The sequence below is a fragment of the Chelonoidis abingdonii genome, chromosome 14, assembly GCF_003597395.2.
Source record: "Chelonoidis abingdonii isolate Lonesome George chromosome 14, CheloAbing_2.0, whole genome shotgun sequence".
NCBI lineage: Eukaryota > Metazoa > Chordata > Testudines > Testudinidae > Chelonoidis > Chelonoidis abingdonii.
The window spans coordinates 28,732,854-28,751,709 of record NC_133782.1 but is presented as its reverse complement, the minus strand read 5'-3'; the positions used below and the strand labels follow the sequence as shown (position 1 = coordinate 28,751,709).

General features: G+C 48.6%; 3 protein-coding genes across 3 annotated transcripts in view; 1 reads left to right on the top strand and 2 right to left on the bottom strand.

Moving 5' to 3' along the window:
- The window catches only part of E2F1 (E2F transcription factor 1), a 259,410-nt gene that overhangs the window by 2,778 nt on the left and 237,776 nt on the right, over positions 1-18,856 (bottom strand). The gene's annotated exons all lie outside the window — the stretch shown is intronic.
- NECAB3 (N-terminal EF-hand calcium binding protein 3) overlaps positions 1-18,856 on the bottom strand; it is a 163,604-nt gene that overhangs the window by 20,654 nt on the left and 124,094 nt on the right. The gene's annotated exons all lie outside the window — the stretch shown is intronic.
- ACTL10 (actin like 10) lies at positions 17,143-18,261 on the top strand. Its single transcript, XM_075072459.1, has one exon. The coding sequence runs from the start codon at positions 17,143-17,145 to the stop codon at positions 18,259-18,261; it is 1,119 nt and encodes a 372-aa protein (XP_074928560.1).

Below are 18,856 nucleotides of genomic sequence, written 5' to 3'. Positions count from 1 at the left end.
TGGTGCAGATGACAGAACCAAGGAGCAATGGTCTCAGTTGCAGTGGGAGAGTTGTTTAGGTTGGATATTAGGGAAAACTATTTCACTCGGAGGTGGTGAACAGCTGAGAATGGTACGTAGGGAAGTGGTGGAATCTCCATCCTGAGAGGTTTTTAAGGCCTGGCTTGACAAAGCCCAGGCTGGGATGATTTAATTGGGGTTGGTCCTGCTTTGACCAGGGGGTTGGATTAGATGACCTCCTGAGGTCTCTTCCAACCCTAATCTTCTATGAGTCTATGAATGAGCAGAATCCTACATTAACACCAGCTACAGCAGTTTCCTGCCTGTTCGATTTCTCCTTATAAATATGCTAATAATCTATTTCTTTCACATGCCCCTTCTTTCAAAATGCCATGTGCCTGAGATGTAATAAACATGCTTTGTTCTGCGCCCTGTAACACTGTCCTCCAGAGGTGCCAATGCAGCAGAGTCAGGCTGCTGCCAGTGGCTCTGCATCCCCAAAGTGGCATTGGCAATTTGATGATCTCCTTGCCTAGTTAATGACCGTGCGGCAACACAGAGAGGGCTGGGAAGCCAGAGGACACAGGACCTGTGGTGCTTGCAAACTCAGCTCCTGATCCCCAGTCAGTGTGGACACCTTCCCTTTGAAAGGAAATGCTTATGCACGTTTGGTGATGATGGGTGTAGAACCTGGAGGTTGACCTAGAAGAGAGACAAACGGAAGGGAGATCAGAGGACAGCAGCTAAAATGTTTTGTCTGGAAGAACTGTCACATAAGGAATGCTTAAGGCATGCGTCACTATTTAGCCAGTATTCAGTGCTTTGCAATCATTAATTAACCCTTGCAACATGCCTTGACCCAGATGACATTGCATCAAAAGATTAGAGATGTTAGGAGATTTGCTCAGACCCATAATGTGAGTGGCAGAGGAGAGAATCACTGCCCTGTCCAGAACCTAATCCATTGCATCTGACTGCTGAGTGCAGACAGAAGAATGACCTACAAATATCTGGACAGTCTATTAATGGTTCCTGAGGAGGCAAGAGAATTTCTGGAGATGGTGCAAGGGGACAGAACTAGAAGTAAAGGGAAGCATTTGAGACAAGGAACGTTTAGGCTAAATATCAGGGAAGAGTTCCTAATGGTAACATCTCTCAGCCTCCCAACCAGGTGGCGAATCAACCTCACATGGGGCATTTGCAACTGTGGACTATGTGCTCTTAAATATACTGGAGGCAACAATCTTGAGTCAACCAAGGAGATGGATTACGTGTGTCATAGCAAGTCTTCTCTGTCTTCTGGTTGCATAGCTAAAACTGGTCCAGGTTACTCCAAGATTCTTTTTCATCCTTAGATCCATTTAAAAGAACAGTGCCTCGATTTCCCTCCTTCTCAGGTACTTTTTCCTTCTCGAGTTGTTTAGCTGCCTTTGTTTCCCTTAAAAAGCAGATGATGACTCTGGGAATGCCACAGAAAATATTATTCAGAAATAGAAGTTTACATGCTGGCCTGCCGTTCTGCTTTCACCATTTGGGAGTATCCGGTGACCTGGGGGCAGTTTTGCACTCTCAGGGTGTGTGGACAGAGCTGCTGTCAATCAGAGGTCTAACTAACTACCTGGCATATGGACACAACTGAGGTAGATGGCTACATAACATCAGACTGGTGGGGCTTTTGCATGGACGCAGCATTTCCCACCTGAAGCTATAAGCCTTTTTGCATCATCACATTGTTTTCTCAGCTGAAAGATCAAAACCAAAGATCAGGGCTCAAGTAAGAAGTGACAGGTTACCATTTGCCTGCAGCCAGAGCAGCTGGTGCTGTGATCCTATCAGCTAAGCAGCACTGGGACATGGCCTATACTTGGATGGGAGACCTGCAAGGGATATTGGGTACTGCAAGTAGTGATGCTGGTAGTTCACTAGGAGTGTTATGCCTTCTGAGTACATTCTGAATGTGGCACTAGGGGGCTGCTAGGGATGCTAAAGGGTTTCCCGATCACTGGTAGTTACTAAAGATCCCGTGTCAATTTTTGCAAGAGCAGGGGTGTTAAACCAGCATCCTGGCCACTCTGCCTTCCTAAAATTCAACTCATGTGCTTCACTGGATCCGGGACTTGTCTCTACTTTCTATCCCAAAGCGCTGGGCAGTGTGGCACATTGTGTTCTGCTGCATTACACATAGGTGATCCCATCTCTAAAATAAATGGCCAGATCCACATCACTTATGCCCTCTAAACAATACTTTAGTCTGAACTGCCTTTTAATGAGACCACTCAGCAAAACTACACAATATGAGTGACTCGTACTGGGTCAGCTCATTATCAGGCAAGGCTGAGGGAAGGAACGAGCTGCATGTGGCACAAACTGATTTGCGGGTCTCCTCAGCATCATTTGGATCCACCCAGTGCAATCTGCTCCCAGCGCTCCATGCCTTGAGAAGTTCACACACAGACACACACAGAGCCTGGCCTCTTTCTCTCAATGCCGAGGAAGGGCATCCAGGGGATAGGCAGCAGGACAATGGGACCCAATGGGCCAGGCAGCCTCAGAGACGCCTCATCCATTGTAAAGTCACATCTTTGCTCACGGTTGACATCATAGAAGCTCCTTGACTTCTGACACAACTGGCTCAGTAGGGGCAGTACCAGCTGGCTCAGAAGGAATCACAAGATGGGCAATTACAACTCCAGAAAGAAGGTGAAAAAAGTAAAGCAAGAAAAGAAGGAGAAGTGCCCAGATCTGGAGAAGGAAAAGGAGAAAGGGCAACTGGTTATCTATCTGAAAAAGAACAAGTCCACTGTAAGTGCCAGCCAGTGACTCGCCCGAGCTACAAGGTCAGCCACACTAATGCTCTCCGACAGCTTCACACCCCACCTGGCCACACCCTTCATCCCACCAACATGCACAGTCGCTGCCCACATAACTGCCACAGACAGACACACACCAGGCTCCACTCTCCCACCACTATCACAGCATTCCATCTCTCCTGTAGAGTGACCAGGAAGTAGCTGACTGCTGTGTGGACTTGTGTCATAACAAAGTTTCAAAACTATAATAACTGGCCCTGGGCTAAGGCCCTTCTCTAGGGCCCTGAGATGACTTTCTTTTTGGGGGACGGGTGCATTACACTGGTGGGTCAGATAGGGGGTTGTACATTTTGATACTGTTCACCGCATTGTATAGTGCCCAGGAATGCTGGTGACAAGAACCATCATGAGTTCCTAATTGACAATGTATTTGTATTAATCCTTCTTGAATGATCAGAATTCGAGCACCTAGGCCAGCCACTGTCTCTCGCTCTCGGGGAAACAGGAAACCAAAACCCTGGGCAAGGGGACTGGGGAACAGTCCCCTAAAACACATCCATAACCCAGGGAAAGTCCCCAAGGACCATCACCCACTTCGCCTAGTAAGAAGCCTTGGAATTTCCCATCAGCCAGCTAGCAAACACCCTGCCCCTGGGGTGACTGTGAAGGGACCGGTGACACTATGAAGGCACTTTCTAGGAAGTAGCTCCAGTGTAGCTTCACTCTGTGGAACCGTTAGCAGCGTTACTGACCACGTCTGCTCTCCAGGAGCACCTGGCCGAGGCTGGGGAGCTGAAACGGGAGGTCCCGAAGCACCAGGGGAGCAGCCCACGCCAATGTGACAGAATGCGTTGTTTGTTTCATTTATTCTACAGATCAAAGCGGTGCTGATTCCTCCTCTTGGGAAGCTGTCCCACAGCCCAAAGACCCTCTCTCTGATCACCCTCTCTCCTGGTAGCAAAGTTAACATCTTTGGCAGATTGGAGCCAGGCAGCAAAAGGGGAGAGGTTCCCCGGCCACCACAGCCGTTCCCCTCATCAGCACGATTGGGAGCCGGCGATGGGGACATCCAGAAGATGAGGAGGATCCTGACCCTGTGTTTTTTGGTGGAGTCTGACAAGGCCGAGGAAGGGGATTCCCTGGGCTCCAAAAACAGGGTGATGTTCTGGTACACCGTACACCCATGCGCTGTAAGTGGATGGCCCAGGCTGTGAGCAGCCCAAGGAGCATAGCTGTCTCCAGCAACACTATAGCGCACTCTGGAACCAAGGATCCCGTGGAAGGGGGAAAATAAACCAAGCCGAGCATCTCAAATGACTGGCTGTGTTTAGTATGTGTTCTGGGGCATGGGAGGAAGGCAAGAAATATTAGAACTTTACACTAAGGGACTGGCATCAATGACCCCAACTGCAGTCCTTGACTGGAGAGAAGGCCTCCAGGAGACAGTGCAGGAGGTGGAGGATGGGGTGGGAGGTGAAAAAGAAATTGGCTTTGCAAAGTGAGTGCTGCCGAGTTAGCCCTGGAGACAGCTCCCTTAATAGCCTTTTGAGGGTTCCGAGGGGTGAGTTGACCAATGAGAAGGATGGTGAATGAAAAGGCAAAATGCTTGGCAAGAAATCCCCATTGTATAAAGAGGGGACAGGAGCCTCCACTCTATCTGCTGAGAACTAAGAAGGTGTGGGTTCCTGGCTTTCCTGGTGGAGTGGGAAGTGCAGGGCCAACTGCTTCCACAAGCAAACCTCCGGAATACGGACATACAGGGACGTCCATTCTGCATTGAGAGATGCTGTAGATCATTGTTAACCAGAGAAACTGGGGCTAAGAAAATGCTGGCACCTGGTCAACACAGTGGACTGGAAATCAGTCAGAGATCAGGAGTTACAGTAGTGTATATAACAAGATGGGAGGCTTAGTGTTCCTATAACGTCCCTCTGTTGTGACTGCCATTTAACACTGGCTTTTATTAGAAACTCATGCTGGAAAGTGCTTTCCTGTCTGCTAACAAATTACCCTTTGCTATCTCTCCTTGTCAATCTCGCTGCTAGTCACACTCTGGAGTGGAGTTATATAATTGTGCAGTGCAGTCACACTGCGTGAACCAGGAGACAGCCCCAGCAGAAAGAGCTTTTGCAGAGTAAAAGAAATTTGGATGTTGCCACCCTCTTTCTCCCCAGGCTCTGGATCAGCGATCTTTAACTTCAGGAAGGAGAGACCCACAAAGCAGGTTTTCGGTGACTAAGAAAGCCACTTCCCAGAAGCTGGTAGAATCACAAAAGAATAGAAATGTAGGGCTGGAAGGGGCCTCAAGAAGTAATCAAGTTCAGCCCCCTGTGCTGAGGCAGGACCAAGTAAATCTAGACCATCTCTGTCAGGTGTTTGTCCAACCTGCTCTTCAAAACCTCCAGTGATGGGGATTCCACAACCTCCCTTGGAAGCCTGTTCCAGAGCTTAACTGCCCTTAAAATTAGGAACCTTTTCCTAATATCTAACCTAATTCTCCCTTGCTGCAGATTAAGCTCGTCACTTGTCCTACCTTGTGTGAACATGGAGAACAATTGATCACAGTCCTCTTTATAACAGCCCTTAACATATTTGAAGACTGTTATCAGGTCCCCCTCAGTCTTCGTTTCTCAAGACTAAACATACGCAGGTTTTTTAAACTTTCCTTATTGGTCAGGTTTTCTAAACTTTTCATCATTTTGTTGCTCTCCTCTGGACTCTCTCCAGTTTGTCCACATCTTTCCTGAAGTGAAGTGCTCAGAATTGGACATAGAACTCCAGTTAAGGCCTCATCAGTGCCAAGCAGAGCAGGGCAATTACATGTGACTTGCCTAAGACACTCTTGTTAATACACCCCAGAATGATTTTTGCCTTTTTGCAGCTGCATCACATTGTTGACTCATATTCAATTTGTGATCTGCTATAACCCGCAGATCTTTGTCAGCGGTACTACTGCCTAGCCAGTTATTTCCCATTTTGTAGTTATGCATTTGATTTTTTTTATTCCTAATTGTAGAACTTTGCACTTCTCTTTAGTGAATTTCATCTTTTTGAATTCAAGTATCAGAGGGGCAGCCGTGTTAGTCTGGATCTGTAAAAGCAGCAGAGAATCCTGTGGCACCTTATAGACTAACAGACGTTTTGGAGCATGAGCTTTCGTGGGTGAATACCCACTTCTTAATAGCTGGGGAATCTGAACTCCAGAATTTCTAGGCCCAGTCAACAGGGCTGAGCAATTTGAGGTTTGAGATCAACACGCATGACCATTTCTTGAACAAGGCCAAGCTGTCATGGGAGCTCTCAGCAATGAGGCCACTGCGCTGTCAACCCATTTCATCTGGGGCAGCGTAGGGTGGAAAAGAAAAAGGAGAGACAAAGTGAGAAGACGATGGCATGGAGGAGAGCTGCATAGAACATTGGGTTTAACAATATGATCGTGTTTAGATAGATAAACGCCCAAAATGGTCTTTGGCAGTCGTCCGGCAAGGGCTGGGCAGAGAAATGTCACTACTAATTTCAATAGAGGATTTCATTAATTTGAAATTTTTGTTTTGCTTTCCAATGGAAAATGCAAATCAAAACTCAAAGTGCTTCACAAAGATGAAATGGAGCTTCTGCTGTAGGCAGTCCACCTGGTGGGCTGCCGCAGGACCTGGATCCCTGACGCCAAGGCAATCCTGTTCCTGCATGGCTGTCCAGAGCCCCGGACCTGGGAGTCCTACAGCTGTCCAGGCTTGAAGCGCCCTGCACTGCCTGGTGGGTGGCTGAGGACTGGGCTGGTAAGCTGACAGGAGAGTAGGCAATTTCTGACGGATCTCCCAGTTTCCCGGAGGAATTATCAAAAATCAAAACCATTTCCTCCAAGATGTTTTGATCTCAACAATCTGCAAAATCCAATGAAAAAACATTAGTTGGACTTTTTCAACCAGCTCCTACTCCAACATCACCATGACCCCTCTGCCGTGCCCAATATCTGGATGTTTCTGCACTATTATAACATGGCCCAGTGTGGGGGGAGAGCGTTTTTTAGGAGTTCAACTAGCAGGAAGTGACACTCGTATCAGGTTTGTGCATGACAGCCCATTTCTCAAGGGTTGCACTATAAGGTGGGAGAAATCTTCGTCCAAACTCAATAAGCTGCCTCACATTTCCTTAAACATTCTTGAGAAGCGAATTTCAACACCGATACCAAAGCTGGTGGATGTGATGAAACTGGGACTGTCTTATAGTTTGCTCTGAATACTGTGTTGGTGCCTCAGTAATCCCCTAGCAGTTCTTAAGTATCTAGGATGGTGGGATAAGGGTGGTGAATTGGCTGCAAGAGCAAAGGGCCAGTGCACCTGAAAGTGCCTGGCATTTCCGGTCCTAGCAACTGATGGCTGGGCCTCCGTGCAAAGCGTTGCCAACTCTGAAGGTGTTGGAAGACAAAGGGATAGGTGACCTCTCGCCTGGGAAAGGAGCTGAGGCAGAGAGGAGTGGGCTTGGAGGGGTTGTTATCTGGAGCTTGCTGGGACAGGAGTGAAGTGAGACCTAGGGGTCTGGGCTCGCTGACCCGCAGAATGGACCCGCGGCCGAGGGGTCTGTTCGCTGTATCTACAGCTTGTTTTAGGACGCTTTCCTGTCATCGAATAAACCTCTGTTTTGCTGCATAAGAGTCCGATTCTGACTGCAAAGTGGGGGTTGCAGAAACCTGTTGGCTTCACCAGACCCGCCTGGGTGGGCTCGCTGGGGAAGCACACGGAGGCGGCAGAGGATGCTGAATGCTCTCCAAGGAGAGACAGAGGTGAGAGACGGGTGAGGCTTTTTGCCTGACACAGTTCTGCTCCTAAGGGGAGAGGAGGCTCCCGCAAAGTCCGACTGGCTTAGTGGGGAGCGTTCCAGAGCAGCGCCCGGGACTCCGTGACAGGGGGATATTTTTTATTTGAAACAAAATCCATTTGGTCTTTCTGAGGTGCGTGTAAGGTGCTAAGGGTGGGAAAAGGCTCTGTAACCATTTGTGTAGGGCTAAGACACAGTGATAAAAGGCTGACATTGGATACCTCTACGGATCCACCACCCCCACGGAGAATGCGCGAGTATAGCCAGGTTGCAAGCTTTTGGATTTGGAAATAACAGTAGAAAATGTCACCCTGTGATCACACACAAGAATGTCATTTTTTAAGCACATTAAAGATTGCCATTCCAATATGCATGCAGGTATCATGATGAGGGGGAGAAATGCAGTTTTCAGGGAGAAATCAGCACAAGGGTAGTACATTAACGCTGATATTTCTAGCCCTAGGTAGCACAAGCAATACAGTGCAGTCTCTTTGGCTCGTGCTCAAACTGTGGTATTCATAGGCATTGCATGCTGGTGCACATTCTGCTTAGGTACCCCGCACAACGGCTAGATGGTTAATCAGCCACCACGACACTCAGCTACATGGAGCTGCCATTGCATTGCATAAACAGATAGCTAAGGTTAATGTTACTTTTTATCTGTAAAGGGTTTAACAAGGGAACTCACACACCTAGAACCAGAGAGACCAATCAGGAACCGGATTTTTCAAAGCTCAGGGAGGGAATTTTGGGGTGGTGTGTCTTTGTGCTGTGCTCTCTGTGTCTGTGCTCATCTCGGCTATGAGAGTATTTCTACTCTACCAGGCTTTTCTAATCTTGCTGTTTCCAAAGTGTAAGTACAAGGTAGAAGACATTAGGTTTTTATATTGTTTTTGTTTTAATGTGGTGTAGTTTTACGCCTGTGGATGTTTAAAATTGTATTCTTTTTGAAATCAGGCTGTTTATTATCAATTGTTTCTTTTATAAGCAATTATGACGCCTGTAATAATTGTTAATTTTGATACAGAAGCATTTTTAATTTTGTCTTCTATTTCTTTGTGTATATAAACTTCTTATCTTTGTTAAGAACCATGGTTGGATTTTCTTTCTAGAGTGAGGGTCTATGGGATAGAATCCCTGTGGCCAGGATTCACGGGTCTCTCTCAGGGGAAAGACTAGGCAGGGGGAAAAAGGAGGGGGAGTAATGCCCCCTCTGTTCTTAGCAGCAGTAGATGCCAGGGAGGTTGAAGTGTTCTCCTACAGGTTTTTGTATATTGCAATTCCTAATATCTGATTTGTGTCCATTTAGCCTTTTCCGTAGAGACTGTCCAGTTTGGTCGATGTACATAGCAGAGGGGCATTGCTGGCATATGATGCAGACTAACATGGCTACCCCTCTGATACTAGACACCATGCAAGGCACTGCATTTAGCCGTATGGAATGGAAACAGATCCAGACTAACACGGCTACCCCTCTGATATCTAGCATCTAAATATTCTTTAACCTGATCGTTCTCTATTTTGGCTTATGTTTTGTTCCTGCAGAAGTGTTTGCTCTGTGCAGATAACTCTCCGTGGATGGAGTCCTGCACTCCTTACTCGAAGCATGGCTCTGTCAGATACTGTGCTCTGCTGCGGTAGTGCTAAGCACCAACTCCTACTGAAGTCAACAGGCGCTGAGGGTGTGCAGCACTTTGCAGGATTTGTCTCCAAATTAATATGCAGACAAAGCTCAGGTAAAGACAGAGAAGAGAACACCAGATTTGGCCCCATCTGCCCTCTCCATTTCCCCATCTCTAGGTGATGGACTCTGAACAGAATTCTAAATGGATACCATCGATACCGTTCAGCTAATGGTCTTATCCAACTGGGATTGAGCTGTGTGTGGTGCTTAGCAAGAGATCTAGAACATAGCAAAAAAGAAACAAGCCCTGGAGGCAAGAATAGGGGTGTGAAACGGTTTGCTGGGCAAATCTTGCTTCCCTACAATTCCTGTAGTTTCCTGTCTGTCCTCAACTGTTGTGTAGTTGCTATACATTGTTAAACAGCTCCTACATTCCACCACAGAGGTGGCGGCATTTCAGTGAGTGCGCCCAATCCTTGAGGGGGCCATATAGGGAACTGGGGTAAAAATCTGTCTGGGGATTGGGCCTGCTTTGAGCAGGGGGTTGGACTAGATGACCTTCTGAGGCCCCTTCCAATCCTAATCTTCTATGATTCTATGATTCCATGAAATGCTTCCTGTCAATAAATAATGTGAATAGCCTCTCTCATCCCAAAGGATTTTCCAGAGTTTTACAAGCTGTCAGTGTAGCAATCACTTCACCCCTCCCTTTGGATGGAACACAACGGCTGTTTAAGAGCACACAGCAACACGACAGAATTTAGGACAGTGGGCTGGGACCTTGCCAGGGTCTCAGCAGTGTCATTCCTACCTGTGGGAAGGGCTGCATTGGTCTGATGCCCAGGGCCAGCTCCAGGCACCAGCCCAGCAAGCTTGTGCTTGGGGAGGCAGATTCTACAGGGCGGCTTCTGCCCAAACCTAGAGTGGCACAGCAGGTGTTTTTATTTTTGGTTCCCCAATCCGGCCGCCCTGTAGGGGGTGGAGGAGGGGAGTGCCCTGCAGGAAACTCGACAGGGCAGCCCGCGTCCTTCCCTCCCAGCTGACCGGAGTGGCGCGGAGCCCTTCCGGCAGGCGGTGCGGGGGTCTGGGCCATGGGGTGAGTGCCCCGCTGAAGTGCTGGCTGCCCACCTTCTCTCTCTCTCCTCCTACTCCCTTCCCCTCGCCCCCATTAGACCGGGCGCGCACTCTGCAGTACAGGGAGTCCCCCAGCACCCTGGCTCTGGCTGTCCTGTAGGGTTTTTTTGTTTTGTTTTTTTCCCTGCTTTGCCGGCTGCACCGTTCCTGTCCCCCCCCCGCCCCCCGCTTGGCCTCTCCAACCACACAGTTTGGGGGGGGTTGTTTTTCCCCCCCTGCTATGCTGCTCCGGCCGCACCATGTATTATTGATTTTTTCCCCCTGCTTTGCCAGTCTGGCTGTGCCACAGGTTTATTTATTTATTTCCCCCCCTGCTTTGCCATTCCAGCTGCCGCTCCCCCCCTCTTTTTTTTTTTTGCTTGGGGCGGCAAAAAAGCCAGAGCCGGCCCTGCTGATGCCCCTGAGGAGTCAGGGCTTTGGTATTACAATGCATTCTACTGGCATCATCAGTTCCAGTGTGTGCGCACACGCACACGCACACGCACACGCATGCACACGCACACACACACACGTGGGCCTATGAGGTCATGGGAGCTAACAATCCTTTCCTAGGAACAGAAGCCACATGGGGGAGGGGAAGATTCCGGAACTCCCAGGACAGCGTCCCGCCACTGGAACCCCTCCTTCCTCACCAGCAGTTCCGGGCCACACCCGGGAACCCTAATGTCTATCCTAGGACAGCTCCAAGAGGATCCAGGGGTCAGAGGGAAGGACAGATGAACACATGGAAATCATCAGGTGAGGGCGTCATACCATACATGATTCCACCCCAGCAGGGAGGGTATCAGAATCTGGGTTTGTGTGGGGCTGCAATCAGGAAGCAGTTCCAACACATCTCCCCCAGAGGAAATGATGCTCTTTTAGAGAGGGGTGCCCTAAATGCAACATAAAGTCCCTTTTGGAGCCCTAGAACGCACCCAATGGCCACCCTCACCCTGTGACAAAACTGAGCTGCAGGGTTTTATAGCTGGGGAATCTGAACTCCAGGAAGTTCCTAGGCCCAGTCAACAGGGCTGAGCACATTTGGGTTGGAATTCAACAACGCATGAACATTTCTTTGACAAGTGCCAAGCTGTCATGGGGAGCTCTCAGCAATGAGGCCACTGCTGCTGTCAACCCATTCATCTGGGGGCAGCGTAGGGTGGAGAAAGAAAACAGGAGAGACAAGTGAGAAGACGATGGCATGGAGGAGACTGCAGAACATTGGGTTTAACTATATGATCGTGTTAGATAAGATAACCCCAAATGGTGCCTGGCAAGGTCGTCCGGCAAGGGCTGGGCAGAGAAATGTCACTCTATTTCAATAGAGGATTTCATTAATTTGAAATTTTGTTTTGTTCCAATGGAAAATGCAAATCAAAAACTTCAAAGTGCTTCACAAAGAGGAATGGAGCTTCTGCTGTAGGGCAGTCCACCTGGTGGGCTGCCCAGGACCCTGGATCCCTGACGCCAAGGCAATCTGTCTGCATGGCTGTCCCAGAGCCCCGGACCCTGGGAGCCTACAGCTTCCAGGCTTTGAGCCCCCTGCCACCTGCCTGGTGGGCTGCTGAGGAGCTGGGCTGGTAAGCTGACAGGAGAGTAGGCAAGTTTCTGACGGATCCTGCCCAGTTTCCGGAGGAATTTCATCAAAATCAAACCATTTCCTCAAAATGTTTTGATCTCAACAATCTGCAAAATCCAATGAAAAACATGTAGTTGGACTTTTTCCAACCAGCTCTACTCCCCACATCACCAGAACCCCCTCTGCCGTGCCCATATCCTGGATTGTTCTGCACTATTTAACATGGCCCAGTGTGGGGGGAGAAGCGTTTTTAGGAGAGTTTCCCAACAGCAGGAAGTGACCTCGTATCAGTTTGTGCCATGGACAGCCCATTTCTCAAAGGGTTGCACTATAAGGTGGAGAAAATCCTTCCGTTCCAAACCTCAATCAGCTGCTCACAATTTTCCTTAAACATTTCCTTTGAGAGCGAAATTTCACACCATACCTCAAAGCTGGGGTGGATGTGATGAACTGGGACTGTTCTTAATGTTTGCTCTGAATACTGTGTTGGTGCCTCAGTATCCCCTAGGCAGTTCTTAAGTATCTAGGTGGTGGGATAAGGGTGTGTGATTGCTGCAGAGCAAAGGCCAGCTGCACTAAATGCCTGGCACTCTGTTCCAGCAACTGATGGCCTGGCCCCTCCTCTGCAAAGGTGCAACTGAAGTGTTGGAAAAGAGGATCAGGTGACCTCCTGCCTGGGAAAGGAGCTCAGAGAGGAGGGGCTGGAGGGGGTGGTTAGTCTGGAGCTTCTGGGGACGAGTGAAGTGCAAGACCTAGGGGTCTGGCTCGCTGACCCCAGAATGGACCGCGCCGAGGGGTCTTTCGCTGTATCTACAAGCCTCTTTTAGACCCTGTTCCTGTCATCGAATAAACCTCTGTTTTGCTGGCTAGAGTCACGTCTGACTGCAAAGTGGGGGTGCAGAACCTGTGGCTCCCAGGACCCCGCCTGGGTGGGCTCGCTGTGGGAAGCACACGGAGGGCAGAGGATGCTGAATGCTCCAAGGAGAGACCCAAGAGGTGAAGACGGGTGAGCTTCTTTCCTGAACAGCTTCGCTCCAAGGGAGAGGAGGCTCCCCAGTCCTGACTGGCTTAGTGGGGACGTTCCAGGCAATCGCCGGGGACTCCGTGACAGGGGGACTTATTTAATTTGAACAAAATCCATTTGGTCCTTTCTGAGGTGCGTGTAAGGGTGCTAAGGGTGGGAAGGCTCTGTAACCATTCTGCTAAGAAAGTGATAAAGGCCTGAACTTGATACCTCTAACGGATCCACAGCCCCCACGGAGGAATGCGCGAGTTTGCCAGTTTGCACAGTTTTGATTTGGAAATAACAGTAGAAAATGTCACACCGAGCCACACAGAATGTCATTTTTAGCACCAAGATTGCCCCTCCCAATATGCATGCAGTATCAATTGATGAGGGGGAAATGCAGTTTTCAAGGGAGAAATCAGCACAAGGTAAACCTGATTTTCTAGCCCTAGGTAGCCAAGCATCAGTGCTCTCTGCCTCCCGTGCTCAACTGTGCGTATTCATGGCTGTCATGCGTGGTGCACATTCTGCTTGGTACCCGCACAAGGCTAGATGGTTATCAAGCCACCACTGAACACACACTGGGAGCTGCCATTTGCATGTCATAAACAGATAGCTAAGGGTTAATTTCTTTTATCTGTAAAGGGTTAACAAAGGGAACCACACACCTGACCAGAGGACCAATCAGGAAACCGGATTTTTCAAATGCTCAGGGGGGAATTTTGGGGTGTGTCTCTTGTCTGTGGCTCTCTGTCTGCTGCTCTCTCGGCTATGAATGTATCTATCTCCAGGCTTTTCTAATCTTCTGTTTCCAAGTGTAAGTAAAAAGGTAAAAGACAATAGGTTTTATATTGTTTTTGTATTTACATTGTGTAGTTGCTTGGGATGTTTAAATTGTATTTCTTTGAATAAGGCTGTTTATTCATATCTTGCTCTTAAGCAATTGACCCTGTATATTGTTATTTTGATACAGAGAGCATTTTTATTGTCTTTTCTTTCTTTTGTATAAAGTCTTTTCTTTTTAAAACCTGTTGGAATTTTCTTTTCTAAGTGAGGGTCTAGGTGGATAGAAATCCTGTGCCAGGATTACGGCTCTCTCAGGAAGACTGGGAGGGAAGGAGGGGGAGGGTAAATTGCCCTCTCTGTTTTAGCAGCAGAGATCCTGGGCACCTTTATAGACTAACAGAGGTTTTGGAGCTGAGCTTTCGTGGGTGAATACCCACTTCATCAGACGCAGGTAGTGGAATTTCCAAGGGGCAGGTTATTATATGCTAGCAAGCAAGCTAGAGATAACGAGGTTTTCAGTCAGGGAGGTGAGGCCCTGTTTCAGCAGTAGAGTGTGAAAACCAAGGGAGGAGAACTGGTTCTGTAATTGGCAAGCCATCTCACAGTCTTTGTTTAGTCCAGAGCTGATGGTGTCAAATTTGCAACATGAATGAAGCTCAGCAGTTTCTCGTTGCGTCTGTCCTGAAGTTTTTTTTGCTGCAGGATAGCCACCTTAAGGCTGCTATAGTGTGCGCAGGAGGTTGAAGTGCTCTCCACAGGTTTTTGTATATTGCCCATTCCTGATATCTGATTTGTGTCCATTATCCTTTTCCGTAGTGACTGTCCCAGTTTGGCCACCGATGTACATAGCAGAGGGGCATTGCTGGCAATATGATGGCCTATATTACATTGGTGGACGTGCAGGTGAATGAACCAGTGATGGTATGGCTGATCTGGTTAGGTCCTATGATGGTTTTACTGGTGTAGATATGGGCAGAGTTGGCATCGAGGTTTGTTGCATTGGATTGGTTCCTGAGCTAAGTTACTATGGTACGGTGTGCAGTTGCTGGTAGAATACGTTTCAGGTTGGCAGGTTGTCTGTGGGCAAGGATTGGCCTGCCACCCAAGACCCTGGAAAGTGTGTGATCATTGTCCAGGATGGGTTGTAGATCCTGATGATGCGGGGTTTAGCTGGGGGCTGTATGTGATGGCCAGTGGAGTCCTGTTTTCTTTCTTGGGTTTGTCTTGCAGTAGGAGTTCTCTGGTACACGTCTGGCTCTGTTGATCTGTTTCCTAATTTCCTCGTGCGGGTATTGTAGTTTAGAAATGCTTGGTGGAGATTTTGTAGGTGTTGGTCTCTGTCTGAGGGTTAGAGCAGATGCGGGTTTGTACCTCAGTGTCTGGCTGTAGACAATCGGATCGTGATGGCCCGCGATGGAAGCTGAGGCATGAAGAGGCGTAGGGTCGTCGTAGGTTTCGATATAGAGTGTGTTAATGTGACCATCGCTTATTTGCACACGTGGTGTCTAGAAAGTGGACCTCCCGTGTAGATTGGTCCAGGCTGAGTGGATTGAGGTGGTGGAAGTTGTTGAAATATCGGGTGGAATTTTTCAGAGTCTCCTTCCCATTGGTCCAGATGATGAACGCATTGCATCAATGTAGCGTACGGTTAGAGATGAGGCGTCGAGTGGACGAGAGCTGAGGAAGCGTTGTTCCAGGTCACCATAAAAAATATGGCTGTGGGCTCTTGCGGTACCATAGCAGTGCCACTGATCTGGAGTATTATTGTCATCAAAACTTGAAATAGTTGATGTGTGAGTATAAAGGCACAGAGCTCCAGCAGCCAATTGTGCTGTGGCATCATCAGAATACATGTTCCTAACAGCTGTATTCCATCTGTGTGTGGATGTTTGTGTAGAAGTCCTCTAATCATGGTGAGCCTAGGATGGTTTTCTGGAGGACAGCATGTGTTGTAGTTTCCTCAGGAAATCAGTGGTGTCACGGAGATAGCTGGGAGTGCCTGGTGGCATAGGGTCTGCAGCAGAGCAGCTCCCACTATCAACAGTCCTTCAGTAGAGTGCCAACCCCGAGATGATGGGGCGTCCAGATTTCCGGCGTTTTGGATCTTGTGGTAGTAGATAAATACCTGGTGCGGGCTCTAAGGGTATGCGATTTTTTCGGTGTTAGTGTAGCCGGACTGCCTGGTTAGTGGTCAGTTTCTTAGCTGGTATTCCCAGTGGGATCTGAGGGAAGTGGCCTGTAGAATTTGTGACGGTCTGAGAGTTGTCTGGCGGCTCCTTCTGGTTAGTCAGACCTGTTCATGATGACAACAGCACCTCCTTTATCAGCCTCTTTGATTATATTCAGGGTGCGTTTGTTTCACGCGTGGATGGCATTGCGTTCTGCTGACTTAGGTCTATAAGCACAGTGCGGTCGTGTTTTGTCCCACGATTCTGCCCCTGTGCCCTCTCTGTTTTGTAATTCAAGGAGTCCTTCAAGTACAGTAATCTTCCAGGGATTAACCCCACGGAGGGGAAGCCCCCTCGGGAGGAAGTAAGAGAAGAACAAGGTCGAGACGGGAGTGATTTCCCTTTGTTGTAAGACTCAGGGCATCTGAGTCTTGGGGTCCCCCAGGGAAGGTTTGGGGAGACCAGAGGGCACCAGAGACTGAAAATCTGGCTGGTGGCAGCGTTATCAGATCCAAGCTGCTAATTAAGCTTGGAGGTTTCATACTAGCATCTTATTTTCTGAACTCTAAGGTTCAGATCTGAGTAGGAAAGCTATGATATGCATGTGGCAGTGCTGAGACAGAAATGCCCTACGACCAGTCTGGGGTAGGAAAACCAGCCCCAGGCCATAGATAGTGCACTACAGCTGAGATTTAAAGTTAATGTGGTTGGGGATCTGAATCCCCTAGGCAGTTCTGAAAAAATCTCAGCCTAAGAGCACCCGACCAGCAGTTTGGATTGCTATTCTTCCAGATCATTCCTTTGGACTCTAGGAGCACTGTCCCATTGTGACGGGAGGCTGTTTCAATGCAACGTGCTGCTGAGCTGAAGTAGAAGCATGATTGTGTTTACGTAAGAAGGCACGATGAAACGGCCAGAAGTGTCCAACCAGACCAACTCCAGAAGGAGGCAACTCCATGGCACATCCAAGTCACTGCTGCTGAGCACTCCCTGGCTTGTGGGCATATCCTGACTCTTGATCATTGCATTTCTCAGCTGTAATCCTGCATTAACAATGAGTTTGTATTTAACTGGTAATCGATTAGAACTACATTATAGATAATCCATTTGTTTTGTTGCAGGATGAGGCAAGTTTTCCAATTCCCTTCTTCCCTCTAATCCCTGACTGCGTGTCTCCTACATCCCAACGTCAGAGGTGGATAAAGCTCAGACCATTTGGTGGTGCAGATAACACTATGGGAAAGGTCGCGGTTATCATCGACAATGGTAGTTGCTTCACTCGGGCCGGCTTTGCTGGAGAGAACAAGCCAAGGTCTGTGTTGAAGACCACATCCATGCCTCCCACCTGCCCAGCTGTGATGCGGGAGACCCCATGCCATCTCACCGCCACTGGCTGTGGGACAGGTGGTGCCAGGGCATCCAAAACCCACCCCCTCAGGCACGGCATCATCACTGACTGGGAAGCCATGGAAAATCTGTGGAGCCACCTTTTCTTCTGTGAACTGAGACTGTCCCCTGAGGAGTGCCCACTGCTCATGACAGACTCACCCTCCTGCCCCACAACCAATAGGGAGAAGGTGGCCGAGATGTTTTTCGAGGACTTTGGTGTTCCAGCCTTGTATGTGGCTAACACGGGGCTCCTCTCCCTCTGCTCCTGTGGCAGGGTCACTGGCCTGGCTGTGGAGACCGGGGCTGGGGTGTCCCATGTCACTTCCATCTGTGCTGGGCAGATCTGGAGGGAGGCCACCTATCGCCTGGACGTGGCTGGGTTTTTCCTTTCCAAGCACATGCATACCCTGCTGTTGAAGAGCTCCAATGACCCACAGCTGCTATGTACCTTGCAGAAGACGACAGTCACCCAGATGAAGAAGCAGTGCTGCTACGTGTCCATGGACTATGAAGGAGACCTCCAAGACAAAGCTCACCAGTTCCCAATGGGTTTTAAGACCCCTGATGGGCACTGGATAACTCTGGATAAGGAGCGGTTCTGCTGCCCAGAGCCACTCTTCCAACCAAAACTACTAGACCAAAACTCTCCCGGCATCCACCTTTTAGCTTTCCAAAGCCTCCAGAAGGTGCCAGATGAGTGCAAGGGAGACATTATTGGTAATACTGTGTTATCAGGGGGCTCATCAATGTTTCCTGGCTTCCCTGAGAGGATGTGCTCAGAGCTGGATGCTTTGTTATATGGCAAAGGCTACCGGATTAAAATTCTGGCTGCCCCAAAGAGGAGCATGGCAGTCTGGGCTGGAGGGTCCATGGCAGCCTCGCTTAGATCCTTCCGGCATATGTGGATGAGAAAGGGCGAGTACCAGGAGTGCGGGGCAGCATATGTCCACAAAAAGTTCAATTAGTTTCTAATAAATAACCACTGTTTTGGCCCAAAATTGTATAATTCTGTCTATAAAATTAAAGCCAAGGCAGGAATGCAAAGGTCTCTGTAACAAAGAAAAATAATGCATCTGGCATCCCAGTTTCCTGTCCTCTCTCCAGGGGGCAGAGTTAAGGGTTTCATTATATGAGTGCATATTAGTGCATTGTTTGAGAAATACCACCTTACTCCTGGATTTCCTGTGTTTCTATTTCTGGGGCTGTTGACATACAAACTGGAACCAAAGTAATTAAACTGCTTTTAATTCACACCTATGATTATTTCCACTGAAGCATCCAGGTCTGCTTTCAGGGCCTCTGCTGGGATGTCATCAGGTCGAGCCGCCTACCTGTTCTTCATCATGGTGATGGCTTTTCTGATCTCATCTCTGGTTGGTTTATCGCAATTAATTGGGAGGTCTTCGTTGGCTGGGTTAATGTCTGGTGGATTTGGTGGTGCTGGTCTGTTCAGGAGTTCCTCAAAGTGCTCCGCCCATCTGTTCACCTGTTGTTCTATTCCTGTTATAGACTTTCCCTGCTTGTCTTTAACGGGACATTCTGGCTTGCTGAACTTTCCAG